Source organism: Falco naumanni, chromosome Z (genome assembly GCF_017639655.2).
Source record: "Falco naumanni isolate bFalNau1 chromosome Z, bFalNau1.pat, whole genome shotgun sequence".
Lineage (NCBI taxonomy): Eukaryota > Metazoa > Chordata > Aves > Falconiformes > Falconidae > Falco > Falco naumanni.
In genome coordinates this window covers 41,271,911-41,289,891 of record NC_054080.1, presented here as the reverse complement: position 1 = coordinate 41,289,891, position 17,981 = coordinate 41,271,911, and the positions used below count along the sequence as shown (strand labels likewise).

Here is a 17,981-nt window from a genome sequence, read left to right as displayed (position 1 = left end):
CTAATGGTGAGCTTGACTTAATAAGCCATTTCAGGTGAACACAAAAATTGTCCTTTCCTATACCCACCCAAAAGGAAGCAGAAAAGATAAAATACAATTTTCTTATTTTTTATTTTTTTGTAGTTGTAGTAGTAGCAGAAGACTGGCAAAAGATTACTTTAAGGGGCTTACAGAGAAGCTCAGAATTAGTTTTCTGCTTATAAGTAGATTTTATGTCATATCTCAACACACCCATATCTCAGTTCCTGAAAAATGTACTGGAAGTGCTGGTAGTGTTGCACAAGCAGTGTCTCCTCCCTCCCAACACACTTCTTGTCCCCAACTTCTTTTCCCTTCTTTAGTTTCACCTACACACATACATACTACCAGTAAGTGGCTTTTGGTTTTTCATGCATTTTTCCTATGTCACCACTTTACTGTTTTGCTTTTGAGCCTATGCGCATTTCCACTAGCTTGCAAGACAGAGAAAATACACATTCAGAATAAACTCAGTAAAAAAAAATACAATCACAATTTAGTAGAGCTTTACACTAATAAAAAACTAAACGAAGCATCAGAATAATTAATTCCCCTATATTAGCATATGTAATAGAATACTTTAAAACTGGAAGAAACTTCTGTTGAAAGTAATCTGAATTTTGTACATTTTGAGAACCTACAATAAGAAAATAAGAAAAATGGAAATCATGATGCACACAAACCCTCAATGGCTTTAAAACCTACTGCTCCCAAATCAAGACTCTGTAACTAATCCATGAAATTAATTAGCTCCAACAGTAAATTTAAGATTTCTCAGTGCCACGTATTTTAAATAACTTGGCTAACCTTTTAATCTCAAAATTTTGCTTAAGTAAAAAAGAATGCTGTGTTTTTAAGGAAAAAAATCAAAGTATATAACAAGTCGTATTTTCCTAATTCCTATAGAGCAAAGTTTATGGAATTGCTGTGGAAATATCATTACATGTTCTTACCATATCCGACAACAAAAGGATTCCAACAAAGCCTTCCTAGAAGCTGGCCAATTAAAGGGAACTGCTGGATTGCTAAAACTGAATCCTGTTAAAACATAAACCCAAACAAAAATATAATAAATATACTGCATATCAAAAGTAGGTTAGTTTGTTAATGATCCAGATTGCTGCAAATTACAATCCCAATAGTTTTGCTGTGAAATGCTGTGGAAGCAAATATCTGTAGCTATGTAACAAAAGCAGCACTTCCTGAAATTGGCTATAAAGTCATAATTCAAGTAAGTTAAACCTTAAGAAATTAATTTCCTCACCTAATATTTAATTACAGTAGAAAATTTGTTCATTTGCCTCACATCCAGTAATCAGAAAACAGTATTAGTGACCAAGGTTTCATGACAAGAAAAGCACAAGTAAAGTATATTTTTGCACATCATCTTTGCTTTAATATACTGTCTCACTCTGAAGAAAAGAATGCCTACTATGGCTTAACACTAAGTACACTTTCGTTACTTTTGCTTGCTTTCTTTAAATTAACTGATGTAATGACTACCCAGCAACAAACTTCAATCTAACTTTTAACCAAATAGAAAGCAGCTTCACTATAAAAGTAGTAGACAATGTAGTTTATATACAATCATGCGTAACCAGTCTTATTCTTCCATTTTTGTAGCTTTATTATCTAATAAATGAAAATTTTTAAATGGTGCTGTGCTGAGATAACATGCAAGTAGCAGGAACGATAACCATCTCCTGCTGCTGCAATAAATTCCTTACATTTGTCTCACATTTGGGGCTAGCCCTAGACTTTCTGGGGCCATATTCACAAGGTCCATTGCAGGCCAAGCCTCAGATTACTTGAGATAGCAACATTAAAAATAGTTACTTTTTCCCTCCCTCTCAAGAAAAAGACATATATAAATATGGGAAGAAACACCACTTCACAAAAATCTTTTATTTAAATTCAGTTCAGAAAAAAGTAACTATACTGTAGTCTTCAGGTAAGAGTAATATTTTAAAAGTACTTCCATAAGAAGTCATGCCATATACTAAAAAAGCCATGCTCAGAAAAACATATAAACAATTAAACATACAAACAACTAAATTTACTTTTAAAAAAGCACTCTAGTGAGTGCAGACAAAATTAAATTACTAAACAGAACAGCCAGCAGCATATGCCAACAATCTGACCGCGCTGCTAGAATTCACTACGTGTGCCACAACACTGGGGTTAACGTGTCAACAGACTCCCTAAGATTTAAAGGATCAGTTACAGTTTTGCATGTTAAGGCCTTTAAATAATCCAATTTATGACCTGACAACCAGAATCAAATTCTTGTTTATTTTAAAGAGTTTTTTAAAGAGGCTGGAACATTGGCTGGGAAATCTCACGTGACAACAGCCAATCAAGAAGAAAAAGCTCCTTTCACAATAAATCAGGGGAACAGGAAGCACACTCCTGTTTGCATTACCTGTAACTGTTTCCCCAATTTGCCTCTCTGATCCAGCAATACATTAGGTCAATAACACAAAACTCTTTACTACTGTTGGCTTCTGATTTGGTCAAAACACGGTGCAGATTGTTTCTGAGGGTCTCTTTAGCACATATCACCCTTCCTTTTAAAGTCACTTACCATGTGTTTTAAAGTTTCATAAACCTGATGTAGAAACTCCTGGAGCTGGGGCAAGTGAAAGCACACATCCTTCTGGGATTCCAGTGTGGTGGCTTGACCCCATTTTATAGCTTTATCCAACCAATATTCAAAGTTCAGTTTGGGCACTGTAGTGTCCTGGGCCATTTCACAATCCTGAAAAAAAAATTGCAACTCCACATCAGGCAGAATATATAATAATAAAAATATAATATAATATAATATAATATAATATAATATAATATAATATAATATAATATAATATAATATAATATAATATAATATAATATAAACATAATAATAAATAATAATATAATAAATACTGGCTTCAAATCAACAAGGAAAATGTGAAGAAGGATTTCTGCTAACTTTCTGTGTGTTCACATGTGAAGGGGGGGGCATCTGTGTTTACAACTCATAAAGGTGGCAATTTTCTTTGTAGTACTAAGAGGGTAAAACAACCCCATTGTGACAAAGTAGCAAAGGGGGCACTGTAATCAGTAAATTAACTTAGAATGTACCACCCAGCTGTGTCTCAGGCTTTTATTATCAGAATTTGTCATCACCACTATTTCACTCAAAGAATATTAGAATAACATCAGTGTGCATTTACTTAGAATGCTTTGTGTGATGAGAAGCTGCAAATGCTCATTTCAAGACAAATGAAAGCCTTAAACTAAGGCTCAATCAAAACAAAAGGAGTTGGGGGGCTTTGCGCATTGTAATTTCTACATTTGTAATTGATCATTAGTTTTACGTGCAAAAAGAGTATTCTCCTTAAAGGAAACTAATAAATTTAGTATTTCAGCTCTGGTATTCTTTGTATTAATATACAAAGGAGAAGGGAAAAATATGGACATGCAGCTTTACATATAACTCAGTTCTGAATAATATCTGTACCATATATAATCTATACCCAGTGGCAAACTTTGAAGTAAAAACTGCATCTTTGAGATATTAGTATTATTGCCAAGCTAGCTAGAATGTTAAAATTTAACCAAATTGCCCCAGTAAAAGACACCTCCCCCAAAAAAACCCCGCATTTTTTTCTGCTTTGCTATTATATTTTTCATTGGCATAAGGACAGAGAATAGCACAGCAGGCATTACAAGAATCTTTAAAGCTCTCTGAAAGAAACACCTCATAGGCTGAAAGAGCAAACAAGCTCTTGCAGCCATTCAATCATTGTTCTTTCTGTCAAGACTGTAAAGACAACTGTCAATTAACACAAATGTGGTGGTAGTTTTCAGAAATGAACTGTTGCCCACTTGGAGACAAATTCAAACACTCATAGATACCACAGAAATCAGTGAATATTTATCTTTTTAAGGTATAGACAGAAAAAAATAAACCTGAACCTCAGCAGCAGCCCTGCAAATCAAGCTTGCTTCATACAGCTAACCCTTACAATCACATCACTTGTATAGCATGCTAATCTGAGCCAGATAAAAACCTGAACTTGTTTAATTTCTATGAGTAATAGATAAATAAATATCCCATAGTGAATCATAACTATTATTTGAGTTTGGATCCTGTCCATAAAAAAAAAAAAAAAAAGTAAAGCTGTTGGCCCGCCAGAGTTCAATGTATATTTACCCTAAACATGTTCAAAGTAATGTAAGCAAAGCCACTGCTTTTGTGTACTTTATTAGAGTCCTGCTTCTACCTGCAACTGCTGCTGTTAGCAGAACTCTTAACAACCTGTGCAGCGCCAAGATCTTACTGATCTTCTACAAGCATCAAAAACAGCTTATGAGACTTCATCGCCATAGCTCGCTGAAGCATAGGTCAAATACCCAGCAGCAATTAGCTCTCAAACCCTCATATCATCACAAGGCCATAATAGACACTTTAAGAACAAATCAAAGGCAGAAGTTGAATTTACACATTTGCGTAAATTAATGAGCCTGTTTGATGTTCCTAGGTAAGATTAATCCTCCTGAAAAATAAGTCCCATAACAAAATGGCTCCTAAAACTTTAGATAAAAAAAAAGGTTAAAAAGGTAAAGAACAAAAAGAAAGAAAGAAAAAAAGAAGAACCACAAAGACTCCAGCATTTTGGTGCCAATCACACAAGTTGACCACATACTAACAGAGGATTCAAGCCAGGCAAATCAAGCAGGCTTATTTCCTATGCCAGGTACCTGTAACTAACACTATTTCAGTATGCAGAATGGCACAGCCATGACAGGGTGAGGATGGTCTTTTTCCAGAAGTCTGAAATCCCAGCTCCGCAATAAGGTGTTTTATCTCTCTTCTTAATGACAGCTAAATAAACTGGATTGCTGGTCCAGAGAGACACCTCAGCAGTTCCTTAGCTGGTCCAGATCCACTGCCTTATAGAGAAAACTGTCAAAGACGAAGATGTACATTCTGAATTTTAACTACAACAACAACAACAAAAAAGGTCAAAAAGGAGAACATGAACACAAAGCATAAAAGAAAGGAAATATTAAAAGTGTATCTATATGTTGCTAACTGCAAGTGTACATTTTTACACTTTCTGATAGTTAATTCCATTAAGATACCTAGTCCTGACTATCTTGGATATGAGCAAAGTACTGTCCCATCAATGGACTTCCACTAGTCACATAAATAAACGTCTCTCCTTCACCAAGAAAACAAAGCAGTTCTGTGCTCAGTGCTATTCAAAATCTTCACCTGAAATGCAGCATATTTTCCACATTTGTCTTGTTGTATGGAAACATAAGCAAAGGACTTGCACCAAAAAAACCCGACTACACATTCTAGAGTTCAAAGCCTATCTTCAGAAGGATCAATCCTGAACTTGCTCCTTTCACATCATTTTCTGATGAAACAGAAATAAGAGTTCTGTTTCTAAGACAGAGTTTCAAAATTTTAGCTGCAGTCTAATGCTCATTCATGGACACGTTTATGCACAAAAATAGAGGAGTCAGTTTTCTGTCCCATTTCTAAAGCGGATTAAGGGACAAATAAATATACTTTTCTGTGAAATTAACTTTGTGAAACTGCCTAAAATAGTGTAATACCAGAAATAAGAAGCAAGTGATCTAAATGACTAACACAGCAGGTAATCCAAAGTGTGTATCTGTAATCAACTATAGTACATACACTAAAAAAAAAAAAAGGAAATAAACCATTAAGAGTGACAATAACAAATATTGTTATTGTGAATACAACGTTTGCACACTTTTGGGAGGAAGGAAGCAAGGTTGAGCACTTCTGTAAAGCTTTATACAAGAACTAGTCTTGCCAATTCCATAGTAGCAGAATTTCTTACAGAAACCATAGGATAGATTTTCAAAAATTATGATCACAAAAATTCTTAAGTGCTAAAAATATTGCTGTTATCTGTTTGGGGATACAATCAATTCACATTCTTATAAAATGTATTGCAATACCTACAGAAACTGAGATTTCCAAGAATTGCTGCATTGCTCATATAGGCCATTGCCCCTTGTTTAGCATTCAGTATGGGCTTCAATTAATCCTTGATCAAGGGCATGCTTAATTTAATACACACTAATATTTTGCTGCATCACAACGCTGTTCATGCCACACTAAGAGAAAACAGGCAAAAAGAATTACCCCAAGCACCTGTTCTATTTGCAATAGCATGATTGTTAAGCTGTACTTAAAGTGTTTGCTTTTTAGAAGTCTCCAATGAAATAGTTATTTTATTGATCGTTTATTTTACCTATAGCATCTAGTCCTGAAAAGAGCGATTTTATTAATTGCTTATTAAGCCTACTCTTGCCTTCAACACTACTGGAAAGCATACAGTAAAATCAATTAATGTGTAAGTAACACAATTAAAAAGGAAACGTAACGTACCAAATCTGACACACAGAGTTAATCTCAAAAACTGTCACAGGATATATAGTTCATTAACAAGAGATATATAAAACTATTAGCTAATTAGATGTAATTTAAACATTCAGAGCCCAGTAAGAACACACTAAAAGACCTACAGAAATTACAGATGATAAAGACTCAAAAATTTGACCTGTCATACTTTCAAGCATATTCCTAAAGTCTCTTTCAGGTTCATTCTCACTCTCCTCAGTTAGTTGGGACTCCTTTTATTTTAGCTGCCAAAAACGAGAAACTGTTTCTCATCTATGATCCCGATATAAGACATTCAGAAGCTGGCTTTGCTGTAAATCACCTGAAAATACCCTTTGCTTCTCGAAAGAAGGGTAAGAAAGTCTTTAGTTCTCTCTCCCAGAATCCCCAGTCAAACCTTCCTAGTCTTGCACTTTCAAGCACAGGGAACCCTGTGGAGCTCAGGCATAAGGGTACTTGTTCTGTCTTTCAGAAGCTGAAGGCAGCATTTCTAACAAGGAATGGATTATTCTGTCAAGTGAGCTATCTGGATTAGTTTCTGAACTGTAACAGTTCAGTCAGTAACTTTCATTACCAGATCTCGAGGCAAAGCCCTACAGTATACCAGGGCACTCCACTTAACAGTTACACAGTTACATCCTCCTGAACACACACACATACAGGTACCACGCTGCCACAGTCTTCCACTTTAAGACATACCTGAATACTATTCCTCTGTGACAGTCAACTACTTGCAAGGGCAGAAGAGATACCAACAAGGTTTTCAATTACCTCCTTATCTATAGTTTGAAAATTAAATAGTTACGCGTTTGGCATGTAAGGTAGCAAAATAATGAAGATATTTTTTCCCTAGAACTGTAGAAATAAAATCTTTTTAAGTAACACCATAAAAAGATAAAAATCAAGTGAAAGCAAAGTTACTTCTTCACTGAAACTCAGGACTCAGATGTAATAAAAAGGGAGTAATGCAGTTGCTAAAACATTACAGCTCCTCAGAAAGAATCTCTGTCAATCACAAAAAAAATCAGTAACTTTCACAGCTATCAGTGTCCCCAAACCTGGCTTTAATAGATTGCCAAAAATTACTACTAAACTTTTAACACTTATTTTGTCTCTACCCTTGTAAATTTGGCTGTTATTTTTAAATAATAAAAGTATTTCTAGTAGAAGACTCTTTGAGATACCATTAAGGTACAATATTGCCTTAAGTCATAGCATTCCAAATAAATGTGACAAAAACTTGCATTCAAGTTCTCATTTGCATACTTTTCCTTCAACCAGTGATAAGTAGCTCCACACTCCAGACAAACACTTTACTTTCCATTACTTCATCTCCTCCCTCCAATCTTGCCCATCAGCAACCTCAGCTTGTGAGGAAAAAACAAAAAAAGAAAACAATTAAAATACTTCTATGACAACAGGGTCCAAAGACACCAAGCAGAACAAGGTCACCACTGAGCTAACAGAACACAGAACACATAAACATACATTCCAAATTATGTTTAGGGTTGTTAACACTTACAAAAGCAGTAGAACAGTCCTTTCGTGCATGTCTATTACTCTAATAGAAATTAGGGGATAATAGCCAGAATTAGGAGAATAGATATTAGGAAAGGATTCAATATATTGAATTCAAATTAAATTTGAATTATCGATTTTGTATTTAATTTATTGCAGACATTAAAGTGAAATGTCGAAAAAGGAAAAAAAAAAAAGTGCCAAGGATTGATTTTTATACCCTGCACACAGGTAGTACTGTAATACTGCAAAGAGAGGAATGCTGTTTTTTTCATGGTGAAACTTTGAATTAATCTCCAGTTTTAAGTTTGAATTCAGGGGAATTCCATTCAAACAGTATACAATTACAAGTTAATTGGAGAGGAGGTTCAGTGATGAGGGAAGCTTAGATGATTGGTTTTGTTTATGTTTAGGTCAGAATGGAATAGAATAGATTGTTTTGGTTGGAAGAGATCAACCATGATCATCTGGTCCAGCTGCCTGGCCACTTCAGGGCTGACCAAAAGTTGAACCATGTTCCCTTTCTGTGAAGATGTTATTCTTCCAATAAGGGGGGAGATAAAACACCTTATTGTGGAGCTGGGATTTCAGACTTCTGGAAAAAGACCATCCTCACCCTGTCATGGCTGTGCCATTCTGCATACTGAAATAGTGTTAGTTACAGGTACCTGGTATAGGAAATAAGCCTGCTTGATTTGCCTGGCTTGAATCCTCTGTTAGTATGTGGTCAACAATTGAAAAATCAAATTAAATAAAATCAAAAGACACCATGATTTTGACTCCTTTGGTAATAACCGCTAACTCTATTATGATACAGTATCACTAATATACTAATAGAGCAGAAAACCATTAGCTTACCGTTTCCATATTTCAAAGATGATGACAATCATGTCACAAATTTACTATCTAATGGGTGATACTTTAAGGTTATGCCAATGAAAAAAAGTAGCAGTTATCCAGAAAACAGATATTATCTCATTTATTATTTCTCTACATAAAATGTCTATTAGGTTCTTTCACCTTATTCCCACAAATATATTTTTCACCTTCACCTTGACAACTCTCCTTTTACTTGCCAAGAATAAAACAAAAAAGTAATACTACTTAATTAGGCAGTAAGACCAAACATGACTTATTCCCTACTTTAAAGAAACTAAAGCCTCACAAAAACAAATTCACAAAATGTTTATTAGGAAAAAAGTGACTATCTTTTTAGAAATCTCAGAAAGGCCCAAGAGTCGTAAAGACTATGTGAAAATTAAAAATTTTCCATTATTTATTCTTGTAATCTTATTTTTCAGGGTCGCTTGTTGAGAAATTAGGTTCCCAGGCTGGTTTTATAGGTTGGTATTTAATGTCATCTACACTCACTAGCAGTCCAGCAGTCCAGACTGATCTACAGAACAACTTCTATCTTGATTCTGGACCGTGTGCTTACATGCAGTGTTGGTTAGTGCTGATTTTTTATTTGATAACTTTTCACTTTGAACAAGTTTGCCTATTCCTTTTTGTGCCTACATTCATGTGTATTTTACAGCAAGAACAAATAACTATTAACAGAAAACTGCCTGTCTACACACAGACTGCCCAAGTTAAAACAGACTGCATGCAAATGTATCTTCCTCTGAAAATAAAACCAAAGAACAGAATTCTGTACAAAAAAAAAAGGAACCAACACTGGCTAAGTATTGTGCAAAATCTGGTAAAGTAAATTTGTGTCAACCATTATCATTCAACATTTAGACAAAAATTCTCTGAAAGTAATTAACTCCTCTATGTTGTTCCTCTGTATTTGTTTCCTGTATTTACTTCAATAATTAGTATTTTAACAGTTGTCAGATCTGTCTTCTGAATTACATTACCAGGTCTCACTGGAAAAAGATCCCAATTTTCATTTCTAAGGGACTGTGGCCACTAAAAGGGCTACTTTAGTGGTGGACAGCATATACATAATATGTATTAAATCTCTTGCACAAATTTAATCTGAGTAAGACTGCAAACAGCAAAATGATGTTTCCAGTTGTATTTTGTTGCCCTGCAGGACTGGAGAAGAGTCAGTGCCTAGAGGAGGCATGCATTGCTGGGATTCATACAAGATTTCGCTTTCTAGAACACTGAAACATTACATTTCCCTCTCCTCCCCCAAAAGGACTGTATAATCATAATAAAGCCTTCTCCTTCCTATTCATCAGGCTATAAGCTTCATGACCAAAAAATTATTATTTATTAGCCTTCCCTGATAATGGAAAATACTGCACACAAAAATTAATTTCAAAACTTTCTGGTTCTAATGGTAGGCTTGTCTGGCAGCAGCAGATCTTCCTTCTGACTTACCCCATTTCAAAAGGTTAAGAACCAAACCTTCTTTAATGGGAAAGGCAGAAATAATAGCTCAACACATGCATAATAACTCTTATCTTTTGCCCAAGGGAACAGTAAAAGATGTGAAAGACATTTAGGAGTGGTATCACTGAATTTTACAGATGTTATTTGTTACAGATGTTATATTGTTACCTTTCCGTAATTAAACTTAACAGGACAACAAGGTAATTATCACTTCTATATACAAAAGATGTAATTACCTGACCATGGAATGGATTACTATGTTTTCAAGCACAAATTGAATACAAAGACTGATCATTTGCCACTGGAAGTCACTCCTGCAAAAAATGCACCAAGTTTGTAAGAGTCCACTACAAGTACTTTTTTAAAAAAAGGTTCAATTTAAGAAGAGAAAACAGACAATGAAGTAAAGTACTTTTATATCTCTGGCAGAAGGCTCTATGCAATTCAGCAAAGTACCAAAACATACGATGACCTAATTTAAAACAATTTCAATGTTAGGACTAGCCAGATCAAAATACAGCAAGGCCCATGTAAAGCTGTCCATACCACCAGGCACGGAATGTACAAAATGGAAACTTGTTTCAAGGCAATAAAGCAAATCTCAGATTTGACCAGTACACACTGATCTCTGGCAGATCAACATACCCTTCCAAAACAAAAGCCAGATTTGAAACAGGGGGCTTCCAGCTCACCCTTAAACTCCTTGCTTGTTCTTTCATATCTGAATTGCCTAACTCTCACCAGTACACAGTGACCTACCACAGAAAGGGAACAGCAACATACAACAAAATACAGCTGAAGCTAGAAATCACATACTGGGCATTGTGAACAGAAGTACAAAAAAGTACACACCTACATAATCTTCTAGAAATTGGGGGATGAAGCACATCTCCTTTCAATATATTTCCTCATTAAGTCAAAAACTTACATATTTTCTCTTGCACAATCTAAATAGCAAACCTCCCAAGATCATTTTGATAGCTCTCTGGTCACTGTAACGTGGCAATCTTTCCTAGTGCTTTAAGGATAAAGATTTTTTGGGATAGCTCTAATGAAGGTGTTAAAATAGTCCTGGATTTAGTTTGCTGGACAGAGCCTTTTCACTCAGCTCGGTTCATTTTCAACTGGCTTCCCTGAGAACAGCTGCAATAAAGGCCACACGAAGAAAAATGCAGCTAGGACAACAATGCAAACAAAGAATAAATGCAACTCTGGAAAGAGGCTTTAAGTCTGATTCAGCCTCTGAACTACAAGAGGCACAACTGCTCCTGTAGAATACATAGTAATATAAAAGTAATATATTTTACTGGACTTTGCAAAACATCCTATCATTGCTAACACCAGTTTAAGCTTCACTGTGGCTAGTAACATCACACATCAATTGTGCATGGGCCTCTGTCATCAGTGTCTAAACACAACACAAATTAGATCTTCTTTTGCTGGCTACAGGACAAGGAACAAAATACTGATTCTGTTTACATCAGCAGCAAATTTTGTTGCTTTCAATGCATAAAATTTCACACAGTGCATTCAAGATGCTGAGAAGTTTATCCACATAAGAGCTCAGCAAGTCACTACACCAGAAAAGTTAGACCTCTTAGCAATAATGGCAAATTCTTGTTAGATGTAATTTATTGTTTGTACCCCTCCTCCTATATCCTATCAGCATCTCATGGGCTATGTGACATGAACTTTGACTATAAAGCTTTCAGTACCCTCTTATATAGCTTCATATAAGCCAAAGCAAAGACGTGAAAGAATTAAAATTACCAAGACAGTGTCAATTTTGTACCAAACGCAAATTTTACTTTTCCAGTTAAAATTTACATCTGGTTATCACTATCTCCTCCCGCTTAAATCAACTATTAGACATTTCTACTATAACTTCACATGCCTAGAAGGCTTTCTTCAACCCCTTCTCTACAGAACACTTCTTCAGAAAAAAACTAGGGGTGCTGGCTGACACAGGCTCAGTGTGGGTCAGCAGCTGCCCTGGCCGGCAGGAGGGCAAACCGCGTCTGGGGGGCATCAAACACAGCATGACCAGCCGGTCAGAAGCGGGGATTGTCCCGCTGTACTTGGCCTTGGTGCGGCCTCACCTCGAGCACAGGGTGCAGTTCTGGGCCCCACAGTTTAAGAAGGATGTTAAGGTCCTGGAATGTGTCCAGAGGAGGGCAACGGAGCCGGTGGAAGGGCTGGAAGACATGTCCTGTGAGGAGCGGCTGGGGACTCTGGGTTTGTCTGGCTTGGAGAGAAGGAGGCTGAGGGGTGACCTCATTGCTCCCCACAGCTTCCTGAGGAGGGGACGTGGAGAGGGAGGTGCTGAGCTCTTCTCCCCGGGATCCAGTGACAGGACGTGTGGGAACGGTTCAAAGCCGTGCTGAGGAGGTTCCAACTGGACATTAGGAAACATTTCTTTATTGAGAGGGTGGTCAAACATTGGGAGGCAGTCGATGCCCCATGCCTGTCAGTGCCTTAAAAGAGGCATTTCAACAATGTCCTTATTACCATGGTTCAACTTTTGGTCAGCCCTGAAGTGGCCAGGCAGCTGGACCAGATGATCATGGTTGGTCTCTTCCAACCAAAACAATCTATTCTATTCCATTCTGACCTAAACATAAACAAAACCAATCATCTAAGCTTCCTTCATCACTGAACCTCCTCTCCAATTAACTTGTAATTGTATACTGTTTGAATGGAATTCCCCTGAATTCAAACTTAAAACTGGAGATTAATTCAAAGTTTCACCATGAAAAAACCAGCATTCCTCTCCTTGCAGCATTACAGTACTTTGAGCTACCTGTGGGAAGGGTATAAACATCAACAACCCTTGGCACTTTTTTTTTCCTTGTTAGACATTTCACTCTAATGTCTGCAATTAACAAATATGCACTAATTCCCTAGTTTCCAAGCATAAGTAGAACATAGCTTAAATTGTACACAGCAAGTTAGAACACTGGTCCTCTCTTCAGAGGCGTCATGTATGACCTGTAATGGAAAAGAAAAGTGTATTCCTTTGTATTAACGTATCAAGGAACAGCATTCACTTCTACAGGTACACACAAAAATTACAAGGAGTCAGGGGGGAAGGCCTAAAAAAGTTCCTACCAGAACATCCTCTTCCTCCAGCTAAGCTGTGGAGAAGATTCTGCAAATGAGTAGCATGGTCTGAAAATATTCAGCTTTGTTTCACCATTTAAGAAAAAGGGGGGGATGGACACACAGATGGACAGGGGCAGACAGGACAGACAAGGACACAATCTATTTAGACACAGAGAAGAATGACTAGCCTGTCTTTCTGCAATTACATTGTAAGTTAACACTAAAGGACTTCATATTTCCAACAACTGTGCTTCTTTAATAGCCATGCAACTTTGCTAAACTCAAGCTTTACCCCTGACTTACACAGATAAAAGACAACACACAGTCCAAACTCTTTATCGCAAGTATTTGAACATGTGTTAAAATACTGCCTATGGTACTGATATCCACATCTATTCATACAGTGTACAGAGTTGTCTTGCTTATACTATGTGCATTCCTTTTCTCCAAAAATCTCTAGAGCTGTTCTTTTTTAAGAACGTGTAATATTTAATATAGTATGAAGCATATACCTTTCACTGAAATTCTTCAGTTCTAAAGTATTTCTACATAAGTGTAAGGAAATAAAGGCAAAACCAGAGTCACTTTCCAAAGTTACTGAGGAAGCAAATGACAGAAAAAGATAAGACACAAATCTCATATGTTTTAGCCCATTAGACAACACTGCTTCTCAAGGACTTCTTCAATGATAATCTATTATTCAACCTAAGCTCCTCAAGCATGACACAATAGTTTACGTAATGGTGAATGGTAATATTCCACTAAACAGAAAATGACCACACAACAATCATGGGAAAGTGTTTTCTTTCCAGTTTTTAGTATACATTCTTACTTTTGCATGAGCTCTAGTGACAGCATAGTAACTGTAGTAGAAATGATACATATTTCTTCTAACATCAATTGAGGCTACTGAAATTCTGTGGAAAGCATTCACATAGTCTACATACATTGCAAGCAAGTTTGCAAATGGAAGAATGCATTTCTCCTTGGCATTAAAAAAAAAACTTACCCAAGAGTCTCATACTTTTCTCTCCCTCTCTCCCTGACTACTCAAACCCAGAGACAGCCACAGAACAAGATCTTCTGAATAAAGATGTATTTATGGCATTAAGTACACCTGACAGAAAAATAAAAATGTATTCTTCAGAATAAAAATAACTTCATGACATCCACATCAACATTTACAGCTTTTTGTTGTACATTATTTTAACACACTCCCACAGACATTTCTCCCTGGAGTCCATTGACAAGTTTCATGCTATTCACAGGCGTTAAATCAGGCTATTCATTCTTTGCCAACAAGAAAAAATAATTTTCCTCAGAAACACCTACAGCAACGACTTTCAGTGATTCACTAAGCTAAACTCATACTGCAGCAACAATTAGCTATGTGGGCATTCTGAACGTCAGTGTCCAATCTGAGTATTGAGGCACTGATTTGTAGGATTTATAGTCATTTTTTCCTGTATATTCTATGCACATGTACTTTATAATGTACTAATAGTGGACTCTGTGATTTACCAGTAAGATTTTTATGGTATCTGTTCATGAAAAACCCAAAATTTAGCAACATCACCCTTGGCATGAAATTAAAATCTGTGTAGTTCTGGTATTCTATGGGAAAGGAGTTACTTACGATCTTCAGTCTGTTGATGATAGACAAGAACTTTTATTGTAAAACACAGGAAAAAAAATATTAGCTAGTGGTATGTCTCTTCGCCTCTTCTCCCTGGACACTCACATATGTCAATTTAGTTGTATATTATGGTATCTCTATTCTAGTCACTGTTTGGAATATTTCAATACTGTCACATAGTTAATCAAGACTTACAAAATAAACATGTCTAGTGAATCTACTAGCAGGGAGGAAGGACAGCCTTACAGTTTAGCTCCAGGAGTCAGAAGCTTAAGAGTCTGACTCTCATTTCTGACACATCTCACACATGACACTAAAGAAGTCATTTAAGTGTCCAAGACCTGTTCTGCTTCACCTCTACAGAAGCCTGATCAGTACTGCTCTGCTTTTAAAATTTAATAGTACAGTGTATTTATTTATATTTTTTTAATCAAAGTAAAAACACATGTCTGATAAGATCAGATGTGCTCCATTTGCAAGTAAAAAGAATTTATTCCTCTCAAAGATTTACAAAGTTCCTTGTGCTCCTGGACTTTATTTTGCCAGACTACCATAACCAATGCTGTGCAAATTGTATTTGAGCAAGTCATCTGTCGTAAGATTGTTTCCAATTCATGACTAGTAAGTTTATGAAAATATAAGTCATGACATTGCTTACATACAGAATTTGTATTCAAAGTAAAAAATGCATGCAGAAGTTCTATGTCAGAACCCTGCAACCATATGCAAGGCTGACAGTTTAAAAAATAGTAACAAAAACCTCTTGCAAATAGCATGTCTGACAGGCGTCCATCCTTCACCATTACATCAAGTAAAAGCACTCTTGAAAAGATGTTGAAGAAGTTGTAACTAAAAATTCCAACATAAGATTACAATTGTTAAGTTAATATAGATGTATCTTTATGATTTATTTATTATTGATTTATGTTTAATTAGTTTATGATTAATATAATACTAATAACAAATATTTTTGTACTAGGGATACAGTATTCAGCTCCAAATCATCACACGCTATTTGTCATAGCCATCTAAAATCAATATATTTCTATAGTAAAATCCACAACTAAGTCTTACAAATTTTTAAATACTTTTGCAATACCCACAAAGTTATTGGCCCTCACCAAAGAGAAAATACTTAATTTACATTCCTATAATTTACGAAGTAAATTAACTACGTGGTCCCGAAGTGGTCTTAAAAGTTGGTGGGATGCACCAACCGTGCAACAAGTTTCAAGACGCAAAAGATTTTTTAATTCCAAAGCTACATGAAAGAAAATACAGAATTTTAATTAGCATTACTATTGTCTTAATTTTTGCAACATTAATTAATGACAGTCATTTATGATAATATTAACCAGAAAATCTGGTCTGGGAATACCCTCGTTGGTGAAAATTAAATGATTTAATACACGATTTGACTTTACATGTAGTAAGATCTTTACAACCTGGCATACTTTTGTGCATTTTTCAAATCAGGTTGGCACAAAATATCTTGTATTCATTAAAAAAAAATAATTTGATAAATCAAAGACAAGATTTTTATTTGGGACTAATTTCATGCAATATATACAACTTCCTGTAACTGTGAAAAATGATTCCATGTATGTCAAAGGACTCTACCATTTTCTAAATTATCGTTTCAGGCGAAAACTCTTTCACCCATCCTTCACAAGACCCTTCACCCACATTTTGAAAGACATCTTTGTCAAAAACAGCACCTTCACTGTAGGTCAATATACTGAAACTTATGTCTGAGGGAAAAAGAAAGAAAATTACAGTTTAAAAGTACCCTGAGCGCACAAGGTTGCTCCATTAATGGAACAACTATGTCTAGTGCCTTCAAATGGGTATCCTTTGCTGCTTAAACTCTCCATAACATTACCCTTAAAATCTCAGTTCCCACTGGTGTTGCTTTTGACACTTTCACGCATGGTATCCTGTGGTCAATTTCATGCACATACCATACACCTGGTACACACGCATATGCTGACTTGATGGAGGACTATTGCCAAACAAAATGTGGAACGGTCTCTCTTTGACCCACCCCTCAATTTTTAGAAAATATATAGGCATAGAATTGTTTTCAAACCTTTATCCTGCTTTCAAACTTGTTTAGAATTGACTTACACGTTCAATTCTTAGTAGCCAAAGACATGAAGATGTGGAATCACACAGATCTTACCTCCCGAAAAAAACTAAGATAAAAGGCATATAAATTATTATCAAAGCTTGATCCATGCCTGCAAGTGAAAAGATAACCATTGGGATCAGTTTCTGACTCACAATCTCCTGCTGCCATGTTCTCTACAGGCAAGTCCCCACGGAAGGGCAAGTACAGCAGGGTTCACAGCCTCTTTACAAACCAACCACGAGAGGACAACCAACACCGCGGTTCGGCAGCCTGCGTCGTTCCAAGAGATGGCAGTAGCGAACAAACCGCCACAGTGAGATGCCTCGGCAGGAGAAGCGATACACAAGAGAGCTTTCCCGCAATGCCAAAATTCAACATAACAAGATTTTCGTAGACTTGTCGGTAGCTCCCAATATATTTCGATAAATACTTGAAATTCTGCTTCAAATATCGTATGATTGTCACGACACAATTTTTGAACCTTGAGCAAAGGGAAGATGAACATAAAAATATATTACACAGAAAACAACCCATGTAATTCTGAAAACAATTTGAATGCTGCTTGGTTTAATGATGCAGACAAAAAAGCTTTCAATTTACAAAATAGAATCAGAGTTTGCGCTGGGGGGGGGGGGCAGAGCTTCAGATCTTTATAATTACATATTGGAAAAAAATCCCAAATTCTTAATATCCTCCCGGTTTTCAAAGGCCTGTCTCTAGAATATTATGTCCCACAAATTTTACCAGAAAAACACTTCACTGTGACATAGAGCAGTAACCAAATATTGCACCATTTCAGT

At 36.1% G+C, this 17,981-nt stretch overlaps 1 protein-coding gene across 5 annotated transcripts in view; it reads right to left on the bottom strand.

The window, feature by feature from the left end:
• Positions 1–17,981, bottom strand: part of FANCC (FA complementation group C) — a 91,458-nt gene that overhangs the window by 64,599 nt on the left and 8,878 nt on the right. For 3 of the 5 annotated variants that reach the window (XM_040580387.1, XM_040580385.1, XM_040580388.1), the window contains exons 2-3: positions 2,603–2,776; positions 972–1,056 (exon numbers count right to left, since the gene is read on the bottom strand). In XM_040580387.1, coding sequence (XP_040436321.1) covers positions 972–1,056; positions 2,603–2,767 — 250 coding nt within the window. In that variant the 5' untranslated portion in view covers positions 2,768–2,776. Of the gene's footprint in view, positions 1–971; positions 1,057–2,602; positions 2,777–10,548; positions 10,627–14,423; positions 14,545–17,981 lie in introns of those variants that run through there. The other 2 variants (XM_040580384.1, XM_040580386.1) reach the window with 2 other exon arrangements.